This window comes from Macaca nemestrina, chromosome 14 (genome assembly GCF_043159975.1).
Source record: "Macaca nemestrina isolate mMacNem1 chromosome 14, mMacNem.hap1, whole genome shotgun sequence".
Lineage (NCBI taxonomy): Eukaryota > Metazoa > Chordata > Mammalia > Primates > Cercopithecidae > Macaca > Macaca nemestrina.
Window position 1 is genome coordinate 71,103,369 of NC_092138.1, and position 26,347 is coordinate 71,129,715.

The 26,347-nt window shown below is 38.5% G+C and overlaps 1 protein-coding gene across 3 annotated transcripts in view; it reads left to right on the plus strand.

Annotated features, from left to right (window-relative positions):
- LOC105480973 (transmembrane protein with EGF like and two follistatin like domains 1) overlaps nt 1–26,347 on the plus strand; it is a 99,635-nt gene that overhangs the window by 33,538 nt on the left and 39,750 nt on the right. For all 3 annotated transcript variants that reach the window (XM_071078081.1, XM_011740203.3, XM_011740204.3), the window contains exons 3-5: nt 1,173–1,302; nt 5,196–5,222; nt 8,454–8,550. In XM_071078081.1, the coding sequence (XP_070934182.1) occupies nt 1,173–1,302; nt 5,196–5,222; nt 8,454–8,550 (254 nt within the window). The remainder of the gene's footprint in view (nt 1–1,172; nt 1,303–5,195; nt 5,223–8,453; nt 8,551–26,347) is intronic.

The following is a 26,347-nucleotide window of genomic DNA, read 5'->3' on the forward strand; positions in this document are numbered from 1 at the left end:
AAATTTCTGTTGGAAATGGCTGTAATAAATGTGTATAGGTTTCTGTCACATGGATTTCTAAATGTGTAATTCTGGATCAAAAACTGCATTCTTTTTTTAGGATTCTTGAAACATATTCTTTAATTATGTTACCCCAAAGTAGAACCAATTTAGATGACCAAAACTGGTATGGTGGTATGTCCAGCTAATTGAATTTTTTAATAGCCAATTTTATAAGTTGGAAATAGCATCTCATCTTAGTGGACAACTCTGATTGCTAGTGAAGATCAATAATTTTTTATGCATTAACTGGCCATTTGTAATTTTTCTGTAAACATTTCATGTCTGTTTTTGGTCCCATTTTTATTAATTTGTATGTTCTATTTTTTAAGTAATAATAACTTGTATCATATTGTTATAGCATTTTCCCCAGATCTTAAAACTTTAGTCATTTATGATATTTCTACCATATAGATGTTTTAAAGTTTTCCTACATGCAGGTCCAGTGTCATTTCTCAGATGTGTATTGTGTTTTTTCTTCTTCATCTTTCTTATTTCTACTCATCCTTCAAGGCTCAGTTCACATTCCACTTTCTCTGAGCATGCTTTTCTTGAACACTCCAGCTCACAATAATCGGTATTAGGCATTACATGCTTACTGATTTGGTTCATGATCTAGCTTTGCAGTATTGGTTTTTTTCCTACTTGTATGACTCTCTTACAAGATTGTAAGGTTTCTGTGAACAGAGATCATCCTATATTTCTTTGTGTCTTCTATACCATTTACCTTGGGACTTTGCCTACTAGATGTTTTGAATAATGAATTTTTTCTATTTTTATGATTAGGTTTGAATGAATAAATGAATTATGATAATAATAAAATGCTATTACATAACTAGCACTCTTTACATTGTCAATAATTTCCTCTTACCTCAGTGGTTTTTCGTAGCAAGCAAATGAAATAGAGATTTTCATTCTCATTTTTATGGATAGTTGGTAGTTATTTTCCTTATGAATGTGAAAAAAGGTATAAGAAGTAGCATAATTCTTTTCAAACCAAAAAAAAAAAAAAAACAACCAGACTATTCAGTAGTGAAGTATGTCATAATGCTATGGTATTGCATTCATGAATGTGAAATAAGCTATTAATATTCATGCCTAGTTCTGAGAATTTATTTTTGTTTCTTTTGCAGTGCCATACAAATTACATTCCTGTCTGTGGATCAAATGGGGACACTTATCAAAATGAATGCTTTCTCAGAAGGGCTGCTTGTAAGCACCAGAAAGAGATAACAGTAGTAGCAAGAGGACCATGCTACTCTGGTATGTATGATATTCTTCTGAATAAATTTTGGAAAATATGGTGAAATCATTTCTAAAAGGGAGTTTTGAGTCAGAGGTATATTTCCACAACTGCTGCATGGATTGGTGGTGGTGGTTGTGGGGAGTGGGGGAATCTGTTTTGCCCTCATTTAACGTTGTTGCTTTTGCTTTTTTTAACCTCAGGTGGTCTTGTATGGACTTATGTTACTCCTTACTACATTGTTAAGGCTTAACACCCTTTTTGTAGGGACTTTCTTTTCATGTCCTTTGCCTTATGATTTGAACGTTAGAGTGAGCTTTGAAGTGGGGAATGATAGGGGTTCTGTCTTGATGATTTTTTAAAAAGAGGTGAGGCATTTCTGTAGAAAGTCATTAGCAGTATCACAGATTGTTGCTTTCCAAGTTTTTTCCTCTGCCACCTCTTCATCCCATGCTGTTTGTATTTACTTCATTTTTTTTTTCCTTCCTGAATTAGTAGTGGTCAATTTGGTGAACTATTAATATTATTTTCTTACTTGTGTTTGTATTAATGTTTGGGGATAGAGATGCAGGTGAGGTAACTTGAATTATTATATTGAGGTTAGTGGTAAAGGTGAAGGCCATTCTTATGGGATTTCCACTTCCTTTCTTTCCCTATATATTACAGTGTTCAGAAATTGTCCCTTTTACTAAATGTGACAATTTTAGGGTCAATCAACTACAAAGTCAAAGGGGACAGTCTCCAAGGTTGTTCTCACTTCTGACACCAGCTGAGATCAAGAGGTTCCCCAGCTAACCACTAGGCTCAATAATTTGCTAGAAGGGCTGACAGACTCACTAACAGGTATTATATGCATGGTTATGAAGGGAGAGGATACGTGTTAAAATCAGCCAACGAAAGAGATGCCTAGGACAGATTCTGGGAATGTTCCAAACATGGAGTTGCTGATTTTTCTCTCCCAGTGGAGGCATGGACAGTGTTAACTCCTCCTAGTTACAGTGTGTGGCAGTGCACATGGAGTATTGCCAGCTGGGAAAGCTTGCCTGAGCGTCAGTGTTCATAGTTTTTTCTTTATGAGACTGGGTCTCACTCTCCCTCAGACTGGTGTGCAGTGGCACGATCATGACTCACTGCAGCCTTGACCTCCCAGGCTCAAGGGATCCTCCTACCTCCATCTCCTGAGTAGCTGGGACTACAGTCACATGCCAACATGCCAGGCTCTTTTCTTTTCTTTTTTTTTGTAGGGACAGGGTTTTGCCATGTTGCCCAGGCTAGTCTTGAACTTGTGAGCTCAAGCAGTCTGCCTGCCTTGGCCTCCCAAAGTGCTGGGATTACAGGTGTGAGCCATTGTACCCTGCTATTCATAGTTTTTATTGGGGCTCATTGTGTAAGTATAATTGATGAGTTGGTTGTGTGGTTAGTTGAAGACTCTGGGTCCACTAATACTGTGTGACTCGTAGACTCCATGATTGGTCTACTCTTCATGATTGGTCTTTCTAGTGTAACCGACCCCCACCCTAAGACTTAAATGTGGCCCAACCCCCAACACTAAGTTCCAGTGTGGGCAGCACCCTCCCTTAACCAATATCCTCCTATCAGGTATGACGTAGGTTACCTTCCGGAAGCAGAGGGAAAAGCCCAGACCTCTCTTGTAGTAAGACCAAATTCTTTCTATACACGCTAAAATAATCATGTGCTTGGAGAAATTATTATGTTTTGAGGCTAGTAGATTATGATTTGGTGTGGTTCTTATATACTTCTTTAAGTACATTGTGTTTCACAGAATGATCTAGAAATTAAAGAGGAATATGGAGGTTCTTTCCAATCCCAAATTATGCTTCATTTATGAGGAACATATGTTTAAGACACTAAGTGCTTTGATAAACAGTCAATGTTAAACATTAGGCGGCGGAGTGGTAGATTGGAAAGAGCACTGCACCAGGGTTACAAGACCTCACCTTAACCTAACTCCAACCCTTATTTATTGTGTAACCTTGGACAAATCACTTAACCTCTCTGAGCCCCAATTCCTTAACTTGTTAAGTGGATATTATCTCCTGTGGTTGTTAAATAAGAATTGAATGAGCAAAGTTATAAGCTGCTATATTGATTTTATTTTCTGAGTGGGCAGTGTTTTGTTATTTGGTCTTTTGTGGATCCTATTCCTTGAAGTAGAAATACTATTCTCTTTTCCTTACTTGAAAACTCATTTTCTTATGGTTAAGGTTGGTCTTAAGCCTTTTCTCCTCTGTGAAATCTTTCTTCTGTGACATCTCCTGGCAGAGTTTGTTTGTGTAAACAAACTTGGGTGTATCTCTATACGTATACCACATTGTATTTCATTCATCTGACATAAATACCTCCAGCCAAATCAGTGCTTTCTCAGTGAGAAGGTACTGTCTTGCCTAGGGATGTATATCATAATCTCAGGGTGGGATGGAATCCTGTAGGTTGGGGAAACGCATACCATTTACAAAATATAACCTACGGGGAGACTTCTACCTTGTTATCATAATAGCCACAGTATTTGATTTATTTAAGGATTCTAAAAGACAAAGGAAGGTATGAGTTTTTATATTTATTAAAATTAGACATGGTTTGAATAAAAGATTGGGAGTAGTATTTCATATACTGGGAATATGTCTTATTTATCATTTTATTCCTCGCATTTACCATGGTGCCTGGCACATAATATGTACCCAATCATTGTATGTGGAATTGAAGTAATAAAGGGGTGTTTTCCTAAGAAGAGTTTGGTCATAAAAACAATTTTGAGTTTCCTTTCTCCTTCTCTTTTTTTCTGTTCCATCACTCTTTTACTTCCTCCTTATTTACTCAGAGAAAATGTCATTTTGTGGTTGATTAATCAAAATTGAACATAATTTAAGACATTCCATAAAATCCCATGAAGATTTTACAACTGATACTGTATACAATATATATTTTTCTAATTCCTCCTGTTTCTGCAGTATCTGGGAATTTGATTATTGTCTGAAGGAGCTTGAAGGGAAGGGAACAGTATTGTTGAGTGTTGTTTTCTGCTCTAGAGGACAATTTGGAGAGCTAGCATGGGTTCTTTAGGATCCAGGGTATCCTCTCCCCTGGAAAGTGCTAGATAAAGTGTCAAATTCCTCACTTGCTCTCTCTTTTTTTACATGACTCTGTGCTCATGATTTTATATCATTACCCTGTTTTCAACATGTTCTGTGCTAATATGTTGGTTCCTTTAGGATTATAGAATAAATATTTTATATTAATTATACTTGAGACTGGCTTCTTTCTGGTAATTTTGATGAAGGCTCTTTTTAATTTTACTAGTGACAAGTCAGGTAAGTTTCCTTCTGATTGGATTTCCTAGAGGAAGTTAATTTTATTAGTAATGTGAAAACCTCAAGCCTTTGGTTCTTTGCTTCCTAAACCTTGGGGCTTTTCTTACCTTTTGGCTTTTGGTCTTTATCCGCAGATTTCATTAAGAAGAGTTTTTTTTTTTGGAGTAAGACCCAAAGCTCTTTTCCTGCCTTTCTAATAAAAGCAGCTTATTCATTATTTCTCTCAAGCTTTAACAAAACTAAAATTTTCTCCTATGTTTTAAATGAGTGGATTAAAATTAATTATTTATATTTAGCCATTTATTTTTCAGTATTTAGTGTCTTTACTCTGTGCAAAGCATCTGGATATGTCCTTAATGGGATACAAAGATATATGAAATATAGATGATTATGTATCTAAGCAATTTATATTTTGAGAGCAGCATAAAATAGGTATGTAAGAACAAATTGTAAGATATCAAAAATTTGAGAAAGGGACTGAGAATGGATATCACAGTTTTATTTTTGATAGAAAATTTTATTATTTGATAAGATGAGATTTCCAGGAAAAATGTTCATATTCATTCTTTGTTTTTTCTTCTCAGATAATGGATCTGGATCTGGAGAAGGAGGTAAGTTTCAAGTACCTCTTAAAGGATATTTGCTTTGCTTGCTTGCTTGCTTGCTTTCTTTTTCTTTCTTTCTTTCTTTCTTTCTTTCTTTCTTTCTTTCTTTCTTTCTTTCTTTCTTTCTCTTTTAAAAAAACAACTTTGAGATATAATTGACATACCATATAATTTGCCACTTGAAGTGTACAATTCAGTGACTTTTAGTAAATTCACGGTTATATATTCATTAGTATATTCAGAGTTATATATTCATCACCACAGTCACTCTTAGAACATTTTAATTACCTCAAAAAGAAACCATGCACTCCTAACCCAACTCTCCCTCTCAGCTCTAGGCATTCTTGTTTCTCGCATTTTTCCCTGGAACTTTGTTGTCAGACTAAGGGGAAGATGTTGTAGTTTCTGTTAAATTGAGGTTGCATCAAAGTGACTTCTTCTTGGATCATCCCCACAAGTGATTTTAGCTTGGACTAGAGTATTTGTAACTCTTTCCCATCCCTTGCTTTCAAGTTTTTGCTCATAAGGAATTTTAATGGTACAGGGTTAAAAACTCCAGAGGAAGTTGTACATAGAAAAAGGAAGACTTGCCCAACAACTCTCATGGAGTTTAGAGTTTAATTTAAACCTTTAACAATTTCCTATCTATGTTTTTGATTTTATTTTACAAATATATGAAGTATTTCTGTTGTTTAAAAGATTAATATTTGGTAATAGCATATAATGGAGTTTAAATGATCAGAATTGAGATTGACTAATCTGTATCATAGTCTAATGAGGCTATAGTTCTTAATGAGTATGTACTGTATACAAAATAATGTTTGAGGTATTATGGGGTACACCGAAGAACACCCACTTCAGTACAATTCACACTTAATGCAAATGGAAACTGCAGTTATGATCCTTTCAAAACTGCCTGAAAGCTCACTCCATACTTCTACATTTCATAGAATCTTAAAATTTCAGTGTTGGAAGGGACTTTGAAGGTCTCCTGGAGAATAGGAGAACTGTCCTGAGGAGAAATTCAAGGATGACAGTCTCAGCTAAAAAAAAAAAAAAAAAAGTTAAAGCTGTCAAACAATAGAATTTGAAGTAGATGGACATGTTTAAGCCAAAGCTTTATAATCACATGTGAAGGATCAGGTAATAAATTCCAGATCTTAGAGCTGGAACAGATTTTAGGCGATCATATAGTCTAGCCCCTGTGGTCAGGTATTCAGTTAGGAAACTGTCATTGTCATTGTTCCTATATTAAAGAAGTGAGAGTTCATCTTAAGATATGCTTATATAATACAATATTGGGCTGGGCGCTGTGGCTCATGCCTATAATCCCAGCACTTTGGGAGGCCGAGGCAGGTGGATCACCTGAGGTCAGGAGTTTGAGACCAGCCTGGCCAATGTAGTGAAACCCCATCTCTACTAAAAATGCAAAAATTAGCCAGGCATGGTGGTGGGCATCTGTAATCCCATCTACTCAGGAGGCTGAGGTAGGAGAATTGCTTGAACCCGGGAGACGGAGGTTGCAGTCAGCCAAGATTGCGCTACTGCACTTCAGCCTGGGCGACAGAGCGAGACTCCATCCTAAAAAAAAAAAAAAAAAAAAATTTAAAAAAATTTTAAAAAGCCAGGTGTGATGGCGTTGTAGTCTCAGCTACTTGGGAAGCTAAAGTGGGAGGATTGCTTGAGCCCAGGAGGTTGAGGCTGCAGTGAGTGGTGATCATGCCACTGCACCCTGTCTCAAACAAAACAAAACAAAACAAAAAATGCTGGATATCTTGCCCTGAGGATGTAGGTTGACCTTTTTTTTTTTTTTTTTTTTTTTTTTTAGGGCGTATGAGTTAGAAGGGCTAAGTGGTTTGCTCCAGTTAATATACAGACCTTAGTGAGCTTATGGTAACTGTAGTATTTCTGAATATTATTATGTTTTGGGGCCTCAGGATTACTTAGGATGATAATCCCTGGTATCTGTTTGGGAGTATTCATGAGAGTTTAGGGGAATATTTCTACTTAAGGATAGGCAGACACCAAAAATTAGAAGTTTGGCAGCATTACCAAACAGGTATGGCAAATTTGTGTTCCTTTTTAACACCCTCTTTATTATAAGACACCTCCTGAGGCCGGATGTGGTGGCTCATGCCTGTAATCCCAGCACTTTGGGAGGCTGAGGTGGGCAGATCACAAGGTTAGGAGTTCGAGACCAGCCTGGCCAACCCCATCTCTACTAAAAATACAAAAATTAGCCTGGCGTGGTGGTGTGCACCTGTAATCCCGGCTACTTGAGAGGCTGAGGCAGGAGAATCACTTGAACCCAGGAGGCGGAGGTTGTGGTGAGCTGAGATTGCGCCACTGCATCCCAGCCTAGGTGACAAAGCAAGACTCCGTCTGAAAAAAAAAAAAAAAAAGACACTCCCTGAATAGTAATCTTTTTCAAACCAAATTCAAGGGAAATCCCTTGAATGAACTGAAATCCTTAAGTTGAATTCAGAACTGATCTCCCTGGCCAGTTTGAGATTAAGGATGTGATCCACTCTAGTTGAGACCCACAAAATGTAAGGCCCTTTCAGTGTGGGATGTGAGCTGAGTCTGGGGCTGGTGATATTTACTGTTTTTTTTTTTTTTGCGTTGGGTCGTAGGAGACCTGCATACTTTTGTATCTGTGTATTTTTGGCTGTGCTAAGTGGCCAAGTAGAAAAAGAAAAGTCCTTTATAAAGAGACCCTTTTCCATTTTAAAATTTGGAAATAAGTATTTCTTTTAACTCTGAAGTTAGTTTTTATGTAGTTAGAAAGACAGGTATGAAACTGATGCGAGGAAAAGGTGAGAGTTACATTCTTTTGTGGTCAGGTGCTTATCTGCTGACCAACTTTGCACAGGCTGATTGCAACAGGAGGGTAATCACAGGACTAAATGTATTTCTCCTGTCTCTTTTCTTTCTCCCTTATTCAGTGTTATATGGTAATTAAAAAAAAATTCATTATCAAACCTACTGTGTTGTTCTGCCTAGATAGTTTAAGGGATTATTTTGCCAGCACCAAAACTTCTTTTCCTCACAAAATATGTTGTACTCAGTACTGGCAACATTTTTGAACTTCAAGCATTGGTAGATTTTGGAGGTGACTATTTTCAAGAGCTCAGGTACATTTTCCTCAGAAACAGGATAATGACTACTGAAAACATGAAGCGTATCTGGAAAGGATCCCAACTTTTGGTTGAAAATTTGATTTTTCTTTTTAAACAGAAGAGGAAGGGTCAGGGGCAGAAGTTCACAGAAAACACTCCAAGTGTGGACCCTGCAAATATAAAGCTGAATGTGATGAAGATGCAGAAAATGTTGGGTGAGTTGGTTGAGGGGAAGGGATAAAGTTATTTAGAGATTAATCATCAGTATGATTATATTGTGGAAAGGTATCATTTACCTGGTTCTGTATCTTTTGTGTGTTTTCAAATTTTTTTTTTGTTGTTGTTGTTTAATGCTAGTCTATTGACTTTTAAGTTGATACAATACTATGGCTATTTAAGTCAGTTTAAGCGTTGTATTTTAGAATGAGAATCCATTTATAGTTTTTCTGGTTTTATCTATGCCTTTTTTCCTCCAGATAGTTTTGTATATTTTATACCAAGTGCTTTTGTCACTCATGTTCAGCCTTCATTAAGGTGGGTTTTGTGGCTGACAGCACTGTCTGTCCAATTTCCCATTCACTCCCTGTAAGAAATGGTGTTCTTTTGTAGAACAGTAAGGCTGCAGACATTTATCAATAGTCATGTTTGATTTTTCCTTTCATCAGTATTCTATTTATTTCCAATCTAATGCTTCTTTCATTTTCCTGCAGTGCTGGCTTTTTGTATATTTGATTCTAAAAGCTTTAATGTTGACTTTAGGACCTGGGAGCATAAATGGATCTTCTTCACTTCCTCAGTTTCCACTTAGTATCTATTTTAAAACACTTATTTATTTCTATAAGATATTTGTGCTTTCTTCCTTACTTGTACATATTTTTGGTGTGTATTCTCCAGTTCCGTGTTTATTCAGCCCTTAACTACATATTTGAGCCTTTCACTGAACAGTAATAATATGATCTAATTAGCATTAAATGTCCAAAGTTAGTTTTGCAAATTAAGAACACTCAATTTTCACCATTATGTACAAAATCAGCTATTTGGATGGCATTTGGTAAAACTGTGTTAATTTATTTGGTGCGTATTTCAAAGTGGGTGAGAACTGGCAAAAGACAAGTAAGTTCAATAAAAAATGAACTCAACAAAACCTGAATTTACTGCTTCTGCACTTTGGTCACATAGATTGACCCATGTCCATTCATTTCATTAGGAGTGGTTTGATTTGGAAGAACATGTTTTCCGAAGCAGATACTGGCCTATAGAACAGTAGAGAAATAAATGATGGGCAATATGGACTTACAGAGAGAACTGATAATAGATATTATGCTGTTTCTTCTTTTTATTTTGTACTAATGATATGGCATGATGAAACACCTTAATATATGTGTGTGTGTCTGCATTCTTCCTTAGTACTCTTCTGTAATAGTGTTCAGAGACAAAATAGCTGTCAGTGATTGACTGGCTTGGTCTTTTGGTCTGTTTTTATTCCTTTCATGGTGCCTCTATTCATCCCTATTTTATACATTTTTCTATTATCATTTTTCATGCCTAATTTAAAAAGATGGAAGTTTTTTGCTTAGAATTGAAACATATTCCATCTACTCTCAGAAGTGGCTCCAGATGTGACATCTACATGATAGGCTGGATGCAATGGCTCATGTCTGTAATCCCAGTGCTTTGGGAGGCTTAGGTGGGAGGATTGCTTGAGGTCAGGAGTTCTAGACATCTACACGATAAAATACATATCGTTATGTAAACACCTCCTCATAATGTAATATGTAGCCTATTCCCAATCAAAGTAATTCTGTCGTGTGTACTAAATTAATTTTTTGTGTGTCTATTTATCTGACAGCTTGCTACCACTATTGTTGTAGATATCAGCTCTAAGCATAAGGAAGTGGACATAGACCATGGAAGGGCTTACCAATAGTAAGGAGCATTCAGGCTCTTACCAGCAGGCTAAGGAGCACATAGACAGTGACAAGCAGCCAACATCAGGCAAGGAAATTGATGCGACAAGAGGGAAATACGAAGGAAGCAGTTGGTATCTTTATTTAGAAAAAAGTGATTAAGCTAAAGCGTTTGATCCTTTTATGGAAGGAGACAAAAGGACATGTTGTTAATATCTAATCTTTTAGTCTGTAAAGCACTTGTTACTGATTGCAGTTGTTTTAACAGTGTAAATGTGTATCAGTGGTTATTTAATTTTTTTTTTTAACTTTTAAATGGGCCATGGTACCAAGAAAGTTATATAGCGGTTATGTAACTCCCTCAAGGTACCTTCCATGTGTTTTTCATGGTTGCTAGCCAGGTGAATAGTAATGTATCTAAGGGTAATTTTTACCCATCCAGCTGGGCCGTTTAGGTCTGGAAAATGGAAAGCTGCAGAAATATAACATTAGCCATTAAGTCTTGTTTTTTATATAAAAACCTGTTATTTATTAAGATGTTACATAATTTTCTTATTAAAAGATAAACTTTTAGTTATTAAGAACAAAAGCTCAGTTATAATTCAAGTAGTTCTGTTATGACTTAATTATTATTATCCATTGGAATCAGAGTATTAAGGTAGGATCTTAATATTTATTTTCAGGCCAGGCATGGTGGCTCATGCCTGTAATCTCAGTACTTTGGGAGGCTGAGGAGGGCAGATCATGAGGTCAAGAGATCAAGACCATTCTGGCCAACATGATGAAAACTCGTCTCTACTAAAAATACAAAAATTAGCTGGGCGTGGTGGCATGCACCTGTAGTCCCAGCTGCTCGGGAGGCTGAGGCAGGAGAATTGCTTGAACCTGGTAGGAAGAGTTTTCAGTGAGCCAAGATCGCGCCACTGCACTCCAGCCTGGCAACAGAGCGAGTGTTTTATCAAAAAAATAAAAAGAAAAATAAAAAATAAAAAATTTATCTTCTAGTCTGATCCTCTCATTTTAAAGATGAAACCATTGAGGACTAAAGTCAGAGGGTTTGATGGGGGTATATTCTTCTAATTAACAGCACAGTGCTTTTCTTACCATCTACCTTTTTCTAATTTTCTTTTAAAGAAAAAATTCCTGGAAGGAATGTTATCTTTTTCCTACTTTGAGGACTGCTGCCCAGTGACTTTTTTTTTTTTTTTAAACAAAAACACTGCCCTTTTCATCAGCCTGGTCCCAGCTGTGATTTCTTTACTTCTGTATTGAGTCTTGGTCACTCTGAGTAGTAGCTGCTTTTAAATTCTGTTAGTTCTTAGCCGGCATCTAGAAATCAAATACCTATTTATTGAATTTCTTACGAGTGACTTTCAGTCTTTTTTGACTACACTTCATGTAAAAAATACATTTGCATTGTTATCCAGCACTCCTGTTTACGTATACATTGCACTAATAAATATTAAGTCAAACAAAATTCTGTGGAATAGTACTTACCTTTATTAAATGCAATGTACTCTAATATTTTCTATCTTACTTTTTTTATAAAATACTGGCAGTGAACCACTAAATTGACTTCATAATCCACTAGTGATTATGACCTGCAGTTTGAAAAGTATTGCTCTATAGTATAACTATAATAGATGTGTATTGCATGTATTTTTTTAGGTGTAAGTATTCATTTAAAATTTTATTGTAGGCCAGCTGTGGTGGCTCACACCTGTAATCTCAGAATCTTTAGAAGGCCAAGGCAGGAGGATTGCTTGAGCCTGGGATATCTAGGCTGCAGTGAGCCATGATTGTGCCACTGTGCTGTAGCCTGGGTGACAGAGCAAGCCCCTGTCTCCAAAAACAAATGAACAAACAACCTAGAAAGTCAAACATACTTTGTCTTTTCTCAATTTGAAATGTCTTTCCTGTCAGAAAAAATGTTATCAACCTATCTGATTTGCAAAGAGCAGCTAAAATCTTTCTCTTGCTTTTAAAAAGTCTTTCTCTTGCTAATAGTTGTTAAAAAAAAAATCTGGTATTTTGGTGAGGGGATAAGTGATGCCGTGTAAGTTAATTTTCTGCTATTAAGAGAAGTGCTTTTTTTTTTTTTAATTTAGCCATTTAAATATAAATTGATTTAAATACATTACATACTTCTTTGCCTTCTTAAACAGAATATACAGAACATGTTTAACATATTCTTACAGTTACATATCATGTAGTATGTTACAGTTTTCAGAGCATTTTTTACATATATATATATATATATATATATTTTGAGATGGAGTCTCGCTCTGTCGCCCAGGCTGGAGTGCAGTGGCCGGATCTCAGCTCACTGCAAGCTCCGCCTCCCGGGTTTATGCCATTCTCCTGCCTCAGCCTCCTGAGTAGCTGGGACTACAGGCGCCCGCCACCTCGCCCGGCTAGTTTTTTTGTATTTTTTAGTAGAGACGGGGTTTCACTGTGTCAGCCAGGATGGTCTCGATCTCCTGACCTCGTGATCCGCCCGTCTCGGCCTCCCAAAGTGCTGGGATTACAGGCTTGAGCCACCGCGCCCGGCCTATTTTTGCTTCTAAGAGGCTTCCCCCTCACCCTTCCTTCCTGAAACTCACTGCATTTCTTTGATGGCATTGTGGGCTTTGCTTGGGTTTGTGACAGTTATGTTTGTTAATGTTTACCTTTCAAATTTATACCTAGAGATGTAGGTGGTTGAGGCTCCAAGAAATATGACTCCCCACATAAGTGGGTTTCAGTATTTCACGGTGACCACTGTGAAACAGTGCATAGATGTCCTACTTGGTCTTAAAACTTGAAAACTGCACTTCCTTTACAGCAACTTGTATTTCTTAAACCACATATTCTTAGTACCTACCACACCCCCTCTCTTTCTAAACAGTATTTCTGATCTGTCCAAGGCTGAAGTTACTGCTGTAAGATAGCCATCAGCTGTTTCTCTGGATACTTTAGTACCTTTTATATACCCCACCTAAATCCCAACCAGGAATGGTGTGAGGAGTCTGTAGAATCATCAGCCCTAATGTCAATACAGGTGAGTTATAAAAATCCTCCAGTTATTTCTTTTGAACTTTGTCTGCAATACACTTTATGGAAATAGCCCCTGCTCTTCTGCCTCTTTTATGTAAGTCTCCTTTTTGGAGATGCTGTTTCCATTTATCCCCCTGAGTGATATAAATATCTCAGAGTTGCTCAGAGAATCATACAGGTGTAGAGTGTGGCAGACAACATGGATAACCAGTTTAATCCACCTGCTGGAGATCTTAGTCATTTGTGGTACCATTTTCTGTTTTGACGCAGATTCCTGTTCAGTACTACAATCTGACGAGTCTCCCTCAGAAGGTGCAATGACATCTTTTCTCTTGTGTAAACAGAACAATGCTACACATTTGTGTCCTGTAATATATCCTACTTTCTGGAAGCTTCATGTACTTTTTAAAACAAGAACTGAAGAAGTACCTTTTCCGTTCTTCTGCTCTTATTTCCTCCTAGTCCTCTGACTAGGAGGTAGTAATTTTTGTCATTTAGCACTGCCTTATTTTGGATATTCTAAAACTATTTTTAGGTTTAATAAGTCGCTACTGTAGCCCCTTAGATTATAATGGGAAAATAATTTTATGTTGTTTTTAAAAACATAAACCTCATTAAGCATTATTTTATCCAAAGTATAATCTGGATGTTAGTAATGACAGGCTCCTTTATCCAGAAATACCTTTTATTTTTTTTTGAGACGGAGTCTCCCTTTGTCGCCCAGGCTAGAGTGCACTGGTGCGATCTCGGCTCACTGCAACTTCTGCTTCCCGGGTTCAAGCAGTTCTCTGCCTCAGCCTCCCAAATAGCTGGGATTACAAGTGCCCACCACCACGCCTGACTAATTCTTGTCTTTTTAGTAGAGATGGGGTTTCACCATCTTGGTCAGGCTGGTCTTGAACTCCTAATCTCGTGATCCACCCACCTCAGCCTCCCAAAGTGCTGGGATTACAGGCCTGAACCACTGCACCTGGCCTTCCAGAAATATCTTTTTGAGACATAGTCTTGCTCTGTGGCCCAGGCTGGAGTGCAGTGGCATGATCTCGACTCACTGCAAGCTCCGCCTCCGGGGTTCACACCATTCTCATGCCTCAGCCTCACTAGTAGCTGGGACCACAGGTGCCCGCCACCACGCCCGGCTAACTTTTTGTATTTTTTTTTTTTTTTTCGTAGAGACGGTGTTTCACCATGTTAGCCAGGATGGTGTCGATCTCCTGACCTCGTGATCTGCTTGCCTCAGCCTCCCAAAGTGCTGGGATTACAGGCGTGGGCCACCGCACCCAGCCCAGAAATATCTTCTTTTTTTTTTTTTTTTTTTTTTTTTTTTTTTTTTTTTTTTTTTTTTGAGACAGAGTCTCGCTCTGCCGCCCAGGCTGGAGTGCAGTGGCATGATCTTGGCTCACTGCAAGCTCCGCCTCCCGGGTTCACGCCATTCTCCTGCCTCAGCCTCCCGAGTAGCTGGGACTACAGGCGCCCGCCACCTCGCCCGGCTAGTTTTTTTGTATTTTTTAGTAGAGACGGGGTTTCACTGTGTCAGCCAGGATGGTCTCGATCTCCTGACCTCGTGATCCGCCCGTCTCGGCCTCCCAAAGTGCTGGGATTACAGGCTTGAGCCACCGCGCCCGGCCAGAAATATCTTCTTAAAGTCCTTTGACAGTTGCCAGTAAGAGAGTTTTGCCTTTAAAATGCAAAACTCCGTGTCCCCACAATCTCTTGCAGTTTTCTGAATGCACTGTTATTATTGAACACTTTCTTACCCACTTTGCCCCTGTTATTCCCCCTGCCTGGAGTGCCATTCCTGTTTATCAGCTTGTTTTAACTCCTATTCCTCCTTCTAGCCTTAGATGCCGTGTGATGTGTGACATAGGTCAGATTCACCACCTCTTCTTACCTTGCATTCTCCCACAGTTCCTATGAGTTGTGTGACCATATTCTGTGTTCCTCCTTGGTCTTGAAAAAGCAACCTCTGCATAGACTAAGTAGATTGTGAGTTTCCTGAGGGCAGGGACTTTGTCTTGCTGATTTCTGTCTTGGGTAAACTGCCCATAAGGTTGGGTATCTTAGGATGGGTCCTTTTATAGGCCTTGGTTGAATTAGTGGCAATCAACACTAGGCCTTTATTATTCACTTAGAGCTGCTTACAGGGTGGTTGTAAGGATTTAAGATGTGTGAAAAAGACTAGCATTGAATTTGTTGCAGGCTTTATTAGGTGTTTGTTAAATCTCAGTAACTTGACATGAATTAGTTTAAGCCAATGTTTTCCTAACTGGTAAATAAACTTGCTATATTGAGAAGAATGGTACTTTCTATATAGGGTTAAGAAGAAAGGAAGTGAAAGGGTGGATGTTTTTCAGTAATAATAATGCCATTCAGATGTGCACAGTATTTGATAGATTTCAAAGGGCTTTTTACAAAATCTTATTTGATCCTGTCAGCAGTGTTTTGAGGTATTTTCCCTGTTGTAAAGACTTGGAGTTGTGATTTGCCAAAATTATAGTGCTAAATCATAGAAGCCATTGAATTTATGCATTCATTTATGTATGTATATGTGCATTCATGCCTTTGAAATTTAGTGCTGCCAATTCAAAAGCTTAAAAAGGCTCTAGAGTGAAAGGTCTCATTTCCACCCCTGTTCCCAGTCACTCAGTTGTCTTCACTAGAGACAGTCACTGTGATCTGTTTCTTGTTTAATCTCCTGGGGTATTTTATGTATGTGCAAGCAAGCAAATATGTACATATATATATATTTTTAAAAAAACTAATGGCATCACACTATACCTTATTCTGTACCTTATTTAAAATCTTTATTGTAAAATGTACACTGCTTACAGAAGTGTTTAAACATACATGTGCAATTTAAGGAATACTGATTAAAAACCACCTATGTACCTAACACCTAGGGTACAAAATAGAATACTGCTATTATTTCCAGTACCTTGTGTGAACCTAGCCATGGAAGGAAAGGGTAATAGTGCCCCCTTAGAGAGGAAGGCTTACAGAAGACACTTTGAACAGCCTCTGTGGCAGGGTCTGGTTTTCAGCTCCTCGGAGAGTTTACTAAGTTCTCTTTTGGGGAAGTCAGTGGACAAAGCCATGAGTATTGGAGTCACAGGGTCATGGAGAATGTGGGCTCACTATAGTTGAGGCATCTGATAGGATTCTGATGTATGGATCACTGGTAGAAATGTGATCAGAATGGACTGCTGTGCTCTGTGTTGTTTACTTTTATAATCTTCCCATAGCTCACCTTCAGGTGTCAAGAGTATGTCAATTAACTGTGTGGGCTGAGTTGTTCTTGCAGCAGGACATGGAGTGGAGAGTAGGAATTTCATTTTCTTTATTAACTTTTTTATTATACTTTAAGTTCTGGGGCACATGTGCACAATGTGCAGATTTGTTACATAGTGCATGTGCCATGATAGTTTGCTGCACCCATTGACTCGTCATTTACATTGGGTATTTCTAATGCTATCTCTCCCCCAGCCCTCCACTCCTGACAGGCCCCAGTGTGTGATGAGGAACTTCATTATCTTATGGTCAAGACAAGCCAACTACACATAAGAATCTGGGCCAGGCTTACCTGAGCAGTCTGTCTTCTGACTGAAAGTTGGGTACGGTAGCACTAGGCATCTTGGTAATGATGGCCATCCACGCAGCTGTTTAAAGTATTTCATTGTGGACTGATTGCCCTCTACATCTTGTATTATAGCTGTCATCCCAGGATCTTCCTTCAGTATGGTATTTTTTCCGACAACAATCGATTTTCCAACTCTCTGACACTACCTAGATGTCCAACAATTCAATTAAATTCTGACAGTAACTACTTGGAGTTAGCGCAGACCCATGGTTAAGGACTCAGTCCCATAAGACTGCCCCCTCTTTATAACCAGCTACAAATGAGGTCCCCAGGCTACCCCCACTTCTGCCCAGATGACCATAAATTTTGGAGTTCCCATGCCCTACCTAATTTGCTAAAACAACTCACAGAACTCAGGAAAGCACTCTACTTATTATTTATTTGTAAAGGATACAAATGATCAGCCAAATGAAGAAGTACATAAAGCAAGGTCCAGAAGGGTTCTGAGTGCAGGAGCGTCTGTCCCCATGGAGTCAAGTACACCACTGAGATGTGCTCACCAACCGGAAGCTCCCGAACCCCCCTTATTCTGAGTTTTTATACTGAAGTTTTACTATGTAATCGTGACTGGTTAACTCATTGGTCGTTGGTGACTGAACTTAACATCCAACCCCTCTCCCCAGAGGTAGGAGAATTGGGGTGGGGCTGGGAGGCAGAAGTTCTAACCCTCTAATCACTGTGGTTGGTTTCTCTGGTGACATTAACTCCCTACCCCCTCACCCCATGAGTCATCTCAGTAGAATATAAGAACTTTCCTATCACTCAAGAAATATCAAGGGAACTCTATACCAGGAACTGGGAACAAAGACCAAGAATATTTTTTATTATACCACTAGGATCTTCCTAGAAATTCCTTTGTCTCTCCCTCCTATATAGGGTACTGTGTTTCTTTTTTTGCTTCTCACTTCTTGGTTTTACGTTCCCATTTTATTACTACTTATAGCAGCTTCTTATGAAAAGGTGTAAGATTTTAAAAACTTTTGAGACCTTGTTTGAAGTGTTTAAGTATTTTTATTCTACACCTAATATTTTATTTAGAACTTTGCAAGTGCATAATTCGAGGTGTGAGACAAATTTCCCTGAGAATTAAGAAAGTGTTGCTTTGTTGTCTTCTAGCTTCAAGTGTTGCTGTTGAAGTCTAAAGCCATTCTAATTCTTGATCCTTTGTATATGATTTTTTTTCTCTCTGGAAGCATGTAGAGTCTTCTTTTGGTCTCCAGTGTAGTGATATCTCACAATGTTATGCCCTTTCCTAGATACTTATTGACTTCCATTTTGAAAACTTTTCTTTAATTATTTGATGATTTCCTTTCCTCTTTTTTAAATTTTTTTATTTTTGGTACTCCTGTTACTTGGATATTGACATCCTGGACTAGTTCTCATTTTATCTTTTTTCCCGTTTTCTGTTTTAAATTTTTTTGCTGTACTTTTTGAGAAATTTCTTCAACTTTATGAGTTTTTCATTTTTGCTGCAATTTTTAATTTCCAGGAGCTCATTTTTGTTTTCAGAGTACTCATTTTTAGAGCATTTTACTTTTATTTTATGATTGCAGTCTGTTTTTGTACCTATACGTTATTAGTTGGTATTCTATCTATTGAAAGAGTGGGATTTTTTTTTCTATCAATCAGTCAGGACTCATGGATTTTTCTTTTATTCATTTGTAGTCAATGAGTTATAATTATTCTTTTGTTTAGTTTTCATGTTATGTGGCCTTTTAAAATGAGTTAGGGAGTGTTTTCTTCTAGTCTCTGGATGACTTTGTGTAAGAGTGAAATTATCTGCTTTTGGCCAGGCGTGGTGCACATGCCTGTCAATGCAATCTGACCAAGGTGGGCAGATCACCTGAGATCAGGAGTTCAAGAACAGCCTGGGCAACATGGTGAAACCCTGTCTCTACTAAAAACACACACACACAAAAAGAAAAAAAATTAGCCAGACGTGGTGGCACATACCTGTAATTCTAGCTACTCTGAAGGCTGAGACACAAGAATCGCTCAAACCTGAGAAGCGGAGGTTGCAATGAGCCAAAATTGTGCCACTGCACTCCAGCCTGGGTGACAGAGTGAGACTCCGTCTTAAAAAAAAAAAAAGAAAAGAAAAAGAAAAAAAATTATCTACTTTGAAAGATTGGAATGGATGTGTTCATAAATTGTCTTTTAAAAAATGCCTGGATCCGATGCTATCTTTAAGGGACTTTTTAAGAACAACTGATTTAGTTTCTTTAATGATTAGTGTACCCTTAAGGTTCTATTTCCTTTTTTGTTAGAACTTGATAGCATTTTTAAAAAGTTATTCATTTCACCTAGATTTTCAAACTTGCTGGCATAATGTTGTTTACAATAACCTTTTATTATCTTTTAAATCATAATCCCTTTTGAAGTTTTACTCTGTTTCATTCCTGATATTGCTTTTTCTCTTTTTCTCTCTCAGGAAAAAGCCTGCAGAAAAGCTTGTGTTATCAATTTGAAAATCTTTTCAAAGAACCAACTTTTGGTTTTACTAACCTCTGTTGTAACTTTTAAATTTCTGTTGTTATATATTTTCCTTCCTTTTGTTTTTATTGGCTTTTTTTTCTGTTGTTCATTTTCTAACTTTTTAAATGGATGCTTAGTTTTTTTTATCTTTTTATTTTATTTATTTATTTTTTGAGACGGGGTCTCTCTCAGTCACCAGGCTGGAGTGCAGTGACGTGATCTCAGCTCACTGCAACCTCCGCCTCCTGGGTTCAGGTGATTCTTCTGCCTCAGCCTTCTGAGTAGCTGGGATTACAGGCATGCACCACCATGCCCAGCTAATGTTTGTATTTTTAGTAGAGATGGGGTTTCACCATGTTGGCCAGGATGGTCTTGATCTCCTAACCTCATGATCCACCCACCTCGACCTCCCAAAGTGCTGGGATTACAGGCGTGAGTCACCATTCCCGGCCTTTATCTAGTCTTTTAAGATTTGAGAAAAACCTTTGAGGTGAGGGATGGCACCAGGAGGCTGTCTGGGGAAGAGTGTTTCAGGAAGAGGGAAAGTCTGAGGCAGGAGTGTCCCGGGTGTGTTAGAAAGAAAAGTGGAAGTGTTAGAAGTGGATGTGGTAGAGTTTCATGAAAAATTTTATGATAAACATGAAAAATACCTTTTCATGTGGTACTTTCTATGCTCAGATATTTATTTAGTATAACAGCTGTAATGAATAGAGAAAACACTGGTCTCAGCCTCTCACTAGTTTTTTGATCTGGGGCTTTTAGATTTCCTTCATATTCAGTTTCTCTATTGATAATTTATAATTGTCAGGGTTAGATGAGGCAAATGGGACTCTACCCACACAGTAGGTGCAGAGTAAATGTAGTTAAATGTTTTGAATTTAGCATATTTACTGAAGAGTGATTTCTATTCATTTGAGTGCACACTTCTGTGCTTTGGGCATCCTGACCTTTGCTACGCTTGCCAGTCTGCAAACAGCTGTAATCACTATAATCAGTCGTACCCGTGGCCTCTGGAGTCTAATATTTTCCTCCTTCGCTCATTGTTTCACTGAGCTGGACTTTACTTGAGATGGTAATTTAATCTTCTTTCTTTGTATTCCATTGAAAACAGTAGCGATTGTTTTCACAGTTGTTAGTCTTAGATGCAGTGATACCATCCCACTAAGGAGCACTGTCTTTTTCATACATTTGATCAAGGCATTTCCTGGTCGGGCTGCAAAACCCACTGTAAACAATGCCACTTGTTAAACAAGTGATTACTTGTTTCTTATTGGACTGGTATGGTATTTTGCTATGTTGCTGACATTCTCTTCCATTAACCACCATTTCTATTTTATTGCCATCCCAGTTTTGCCCACTTTTATCCTTTAGGTCGCGGTGGGCAAAATTTTTTTGTAAAGGGCTAGGTGGTAAATATATCAGGCTTAGCAGGCCACATGTGGTCTTCACCATACCTAACCTTTTAAAAATGTGAAAACCATTTTTAGCTTCTGGGTGTGCAAAAACAGGCATTGGTCTGGATTGACCCACTGCTGTAATTGCCAGGATTGATCCCTACTTTACACCATCCATGTGTATATATAAAATATATGGTAAAATGACAGGAAATAGTGCCTTTATTCCAGGTTGAGCTGTACTTTTTCCCCACTTGTTGTTTCTTAATTCCTTTTATTTTTCATTACTTCTTCATTTTCTTCACCTTTGTGTTTTCCACCTGTGTTCTCCATGAATCAGGAAATCTGTTTTGCTTAGTGAAGACTTTGTCTTTATCCCTTTCCTTAACTACTTAATTCATATCATTTAAAAGTATTTCCCATTCCTTGGGGCATATTGAAAGGAAAGAAGCACTTCCCTTTTTTGGATCATCCCTTTTGTTACCTTTCTCTCATTTTCCTTTACTAATAGGAATTTACCAGAAAAATCTAACGGGCCTGAGTGTGGTGGCTCATGCCTGTACTCCTAGCACTTTGGGAGGCCGAGGTGGGGGAATCACTTGAGGACAGGAGTTCGAGACTAGCCTGGCCAACATGGCAAAACCCTGCCTCTACCAAAAATACAAAAATTAGCCAGGCATGATGGCATGCGCCTGTAATCTTAGCTACTTGGGAGGCTGAGGCAGGCTTGGACCTGGGAGGTGGAGGTTGCAGTGAGCTGAGATTGTGCCACTGCACTCCAGCCTGAACAACCGAGTGAGACCGTGTCTCAAAAAACAAAACTAAACTAAACTAACAAGAAAAAAGAAAATCTGTTAACTTTACCAGATTGCTCTTTGAAATTAATTTTCTCTGTTCCTTTGCCTGATTTGACCCCCTCTATTCTGCTACTCTTTTTCACGTTATTTCACTGCAGCTTACCTGTAGCCATGAGAATAATCATTCTCAAATATTGTTTTTATTATATTACTCCTTTAAAGACAAGTATATACTTAGATTCGATATTTAATATAGTAATTTGGAATTTGGAGAGTATTTGAAAAACCTTGTTTTACTTTGATATATTAAAAAACAGTATCTTCTGTGGAAATGAGCATGGGCTCTCTCAAATGTAGCAATGTGTATATAGATCAGGCTGTATTTATTAGTGCTAGAAGTGTGTCATTTATTTCAAAAGTAAAACTAATGTTGTGTGTATATCAAGACCCTATTGAGAGAATCTGAAATACTGTTCTTTAGTAGAAAAAAATTGATTGAATCTTTGAAAGCCCATTTCTAGGGATAATATCTTAGAAGTTTTGATGCAGACCTTGCATCATATTGTAAGGCTCAAAAACATTGTTAAATGAAAATGGTTATTGTATGATTTTTTTCCCCTTTATGCTGAGCCTTGAGGACGAGGAACTGCGAACAAAAAAAAAAAAAAAAAAATGAGGGGAAATGTGGCCTTTCCTTGGAAAGTTGAGCAGGGAGGTTCACAATTAATTCAACACCTCAAGTTTTGTTTAAGTAATGGGAAAAGCCGGGCGCAGTGGCTCAAGCCTGTAATCCCAGCACTTTGGGAGGCTGAGACGGGCGGATCACGAGGTCAGGAGATCAAGACCATCCTGGCTAACACGGTGAAACCCCGTCTCTAATAAAAAATACAAAAAAATAGCCGGGCGAGGTGTCGGGCACCTGTAGTCCCAGCTACTCGGGAGGCTGAGGCAGGAGAATGGCGTGAACCTGGGAGGCGGAGCTTGCAGTGAGCTGAGATCCGGCCACTGCACTCCAGCCTGGGCGACAGAGTGAGACTCCGTCTCAAAAAAAAAAAAAAAAAAGGAATGGGAAAAGTCTTTGTACATTTGTTTAATATAAAAAGCATTGTCACTAACTTTGGTAATGGGCAAGCCATGATCTTTGAGCCTCTGACCTTTTAGGATTACATTTCTTTTGAGTCTTCTGTTTTATTAACTTTATTTCTGAGTGCATGCTGAGATTGTTAGTAAGAGCATGCTAAAGCTAACCTCTTTTTCTTTTTTGGTAGTGTGATAAGATTGCGGTACCAGGGCTGAGACTTAATTGTAATGTATATGAATCTAAGCAGGATAATCATCAATCTGGCTTGGTATACATGACATAGGAAGTCAGGTCAGACGATAGCTGCAATTCTAGGTGGTTAACAACTTTCTTAAAAGGTGTTCAGTAATGGATTATTTTTTCTAGAAATATTAAGGTAGGTTTCTTAGAATATGACACATGACTGTGTTTATCCTGTTCTAGTCAGTGCGTTTATTGATGACTTGTCAACATTATGAGTATGTCAGTCTAGAAGAGATGTTAGATGATAGAATTAGAGTCCAGAAGATTTCAGCATGCTGAGATAATCTAAAATTTGATAGAGATAAATGTGAAGTCCTAACCCTGGGTTCTAGACAATAGTGGTGACATGTTTTGCAGGCCATACCTACAGAGTTGAGTATATTTAAGAAGTTGAGTATGTGTCTAAAATTTGATGTGGTTATCAGAAAAGTTAATCCTATCCTGCCTGTGTTATGTAAGCATAGTGTCCAGAACAGTTAAGGTAATAGCTTCTCTGCACTGTAGTCCTTGTTTTGTTTTTGGCCTCATATTATGAGATACTGAATTTGGAGGGTGATCAGGATGATATAACAAATGAGGAATCATTGAATAAACTTCAGGTGAAAACTTGTATTCAATATAATGATAATCTTTGAATATTTAAATGATATTTTGGGCTTACTACATGTAGATTCAGAGGCCAGAGTTAGAGTCAATGGGTGGAAATTAATTAGAATGCATGTTTGGGGCTCAGCCCAGGTAATAACTACCCATGAGATGTACTGCCTTGGTGAGATAGTAAGCCGTCTGTCGCTACAAATACTCTGGCAGGGGCAATGTAACAATAAGGTCACAAATACTGCTGAGAGGAGCCCTGCACTGAGTGGAAGATCGGAATAGATAGCTTTCTAAAGTCCTTTTCAGCATGGCATTCTTTCAGTATTTGTTTAGATACAGAGATATTATGACTAAATGTTTGTGCACATGTTTTCACCCATGCATAGTAGCTTGTTATTCTCTGCAGTTGTCTGTGCCCCTTCCTTATCCAAAACTTTCACCTGAACTCACCTTCTGGGATTGGCTAACTTTATTTTCTTTGGTTCTTTCACCTCTTGTTTTCCAGAAATTAAAATTTTGGTACAATATATATTTTTTGACTTTAGTGAATATTCTTATGAATTTAAAAGTTTTTTCTGTTGCCTTAATTTTTAAATTATAAAATATATATTCAAAAGTATATGAAAACTAAAATGTACACATTTGATTTAATGTGCAAAATTGGAATGAGCTTTTGTGAATCTACCAAGGCAAGAAACATACTTTTTTTTAAATTTATTTATTTTTTGAGATGGAGTCTCACTCTGTTGCCAGGCTGGAGTGCAGTGGCGCAGTCTCCGCTCACTGCAACCTCTGCCTCCTGGGTTCAAGTGATTCTCCTGCCTCGGCCTCCCGAGTAGCTGGGACTACAGGTGCCTGCCACCACGCCCAGCTAATTTTGTTTTTGTATTTTTAGTAGAGATGGGGTTTCACCATGTTGGCCAGGATGGTCTCCATCTCTTGACCTCGTGATCCACCCACCTCGGCCTCCCAAAATGTTGGGATTACAGGCGTGAGCCACCGCTCCCGGCCAGAAACAGAATTTTAGCAGTACAGTCATCTGCCAATGTTTGGGAGGAACTGGTTCTGATACTCCCCTCAGATACCAAAATCTCAGAATGCTCAAAGTCCTGCAGTCGGCCCTGAGGTTCTGGAAGGCAGACTGTACTTCAGGGACCCTCATGTCCCTCTCTAATTGCATCTTTCTGTCACCTACATGGTATACTGCATTTTGCAGAAATTATTCCCTTCCTTTCTTTATAGCTTATCACATATGATAGGTCCCTTAATAATCTGTAATCTGGCTTTTGATTGCTTTTGTATTTTGTATAAATGGAATCATGCTATATGCATTCTTCTTGATTTTCTTGTGCACAGCATTATATTTTTGAGATTCATTTATGTTGATGCACATAGCTGTAGTTAATTTTTACTGCTTACTGAATTTGATTGTTTGCCTGTACCACATTCTTTTACAGTCCATTTTACTGTTGGACTTTTGGATTATTCCCGTCTTTTGTTCTCATGAATAATACTGCTGTGAACATTCTTACACATTTTCTGGTATACACGTGCAGGAGATTTTCTTATTTTTTCTTTTCTTTTCTTTTCTTTTTTTTGACAGAGTCTTGCTCTGTTGCCCAGGCTGGAGTGCAATGGCTCAATCTTGGCTCTTCGCAATCTCCGCCTCCCAGGTTTAGGTGATTTTCATGCCTCACAGCCTCCTGAGTAACTGGGATTACAGGTGGCCACCACCATGCCCCGCTAATTTTTGTATTTTTAGTAGAGATGAGGTTTTGCCGTGTTGGCCAGGCTGGTCTTGAACTTCTGACCTCAAGTGATCTGCCTGCCTCATTCTCCCAAAGTGCTGGGATTACAGACGTGAACCATTGTGCCTGGCTTGTGTGTAGATTTTCAAGGGCCTTGCCTTGTAATGAAGTTATTGGGCATGTGCAAGTCTAGTTTTTCGTCAGAATGCCTGTTTTCCAAAGTTGCTTTCCCAGTAAGCTTTCCTACTGTGTCCAGAATTGGTGGGTTCTTGGTCTTGCTGACTTCAAGAATGAAGCCACGGACCCTCACGGTGTTACAGTTCTTAAAGATGGTGTGTCTGGAGTTTGTTCCTTTAGATGTTCAGATGTGTCTGGAGTTTCTTCCTTCTGGTGGGTTCATAGTCTCGCTGACTTGAGGAGTGAAGCTGCAGACCTTTGCGGTGAGTGTTACAGCTCTTAAAGGCGATGCGTCTGGAGTTGTTCGTTCCTTCTGGTGGGTTCGTGGTCTTGCTGGCTTCAGGAGTGAAGCTGCAGACCTTTGTGGTGAGTGTTACAGCTCATAAAGGCGGGGCAGACCCAAAGAGTAAGTAGCAGCAAGATTTATTGCGAAGAGCGAAAGAACAAAGCTTCCACAGTGTGGAAGGGGACCCAAGCGGGTTGCCGCTGCTGACTTGGGCAGCCTGCTTTTATTCCCTTACTGACCCCACCCACATCCTGCTGATTGGTCCATTTTACAGAGAGCTGTTTGGTCCATTTTACAGAGCGCTGATTGGTCCATTTTGACAGAGTGCTGATTGGTGCATTTACAAACCTTTAGTTAGACACAGAGTGCTGATTGGTGCGTTTGCAAACTTCTAGCTAGACACAGAGTGCTGATTGGTGTATTTAGAATCCTTTAGCTGGACAGAAACGTTCTCCAAGTCCCCTACCCAATTAACTAGACACAGAGCACTGATTGGTGCATTTACAGTCCTTTAGCTAGACACAAAAGTTCTCCAAGTCCCCACCAGATTAGCGAGACACAGAACGCTGATTGGTGTGTGTACAAACCTCTAGCTAGACACAGAGTGCTGATTGGTGCTTTTACAATCCTTTAG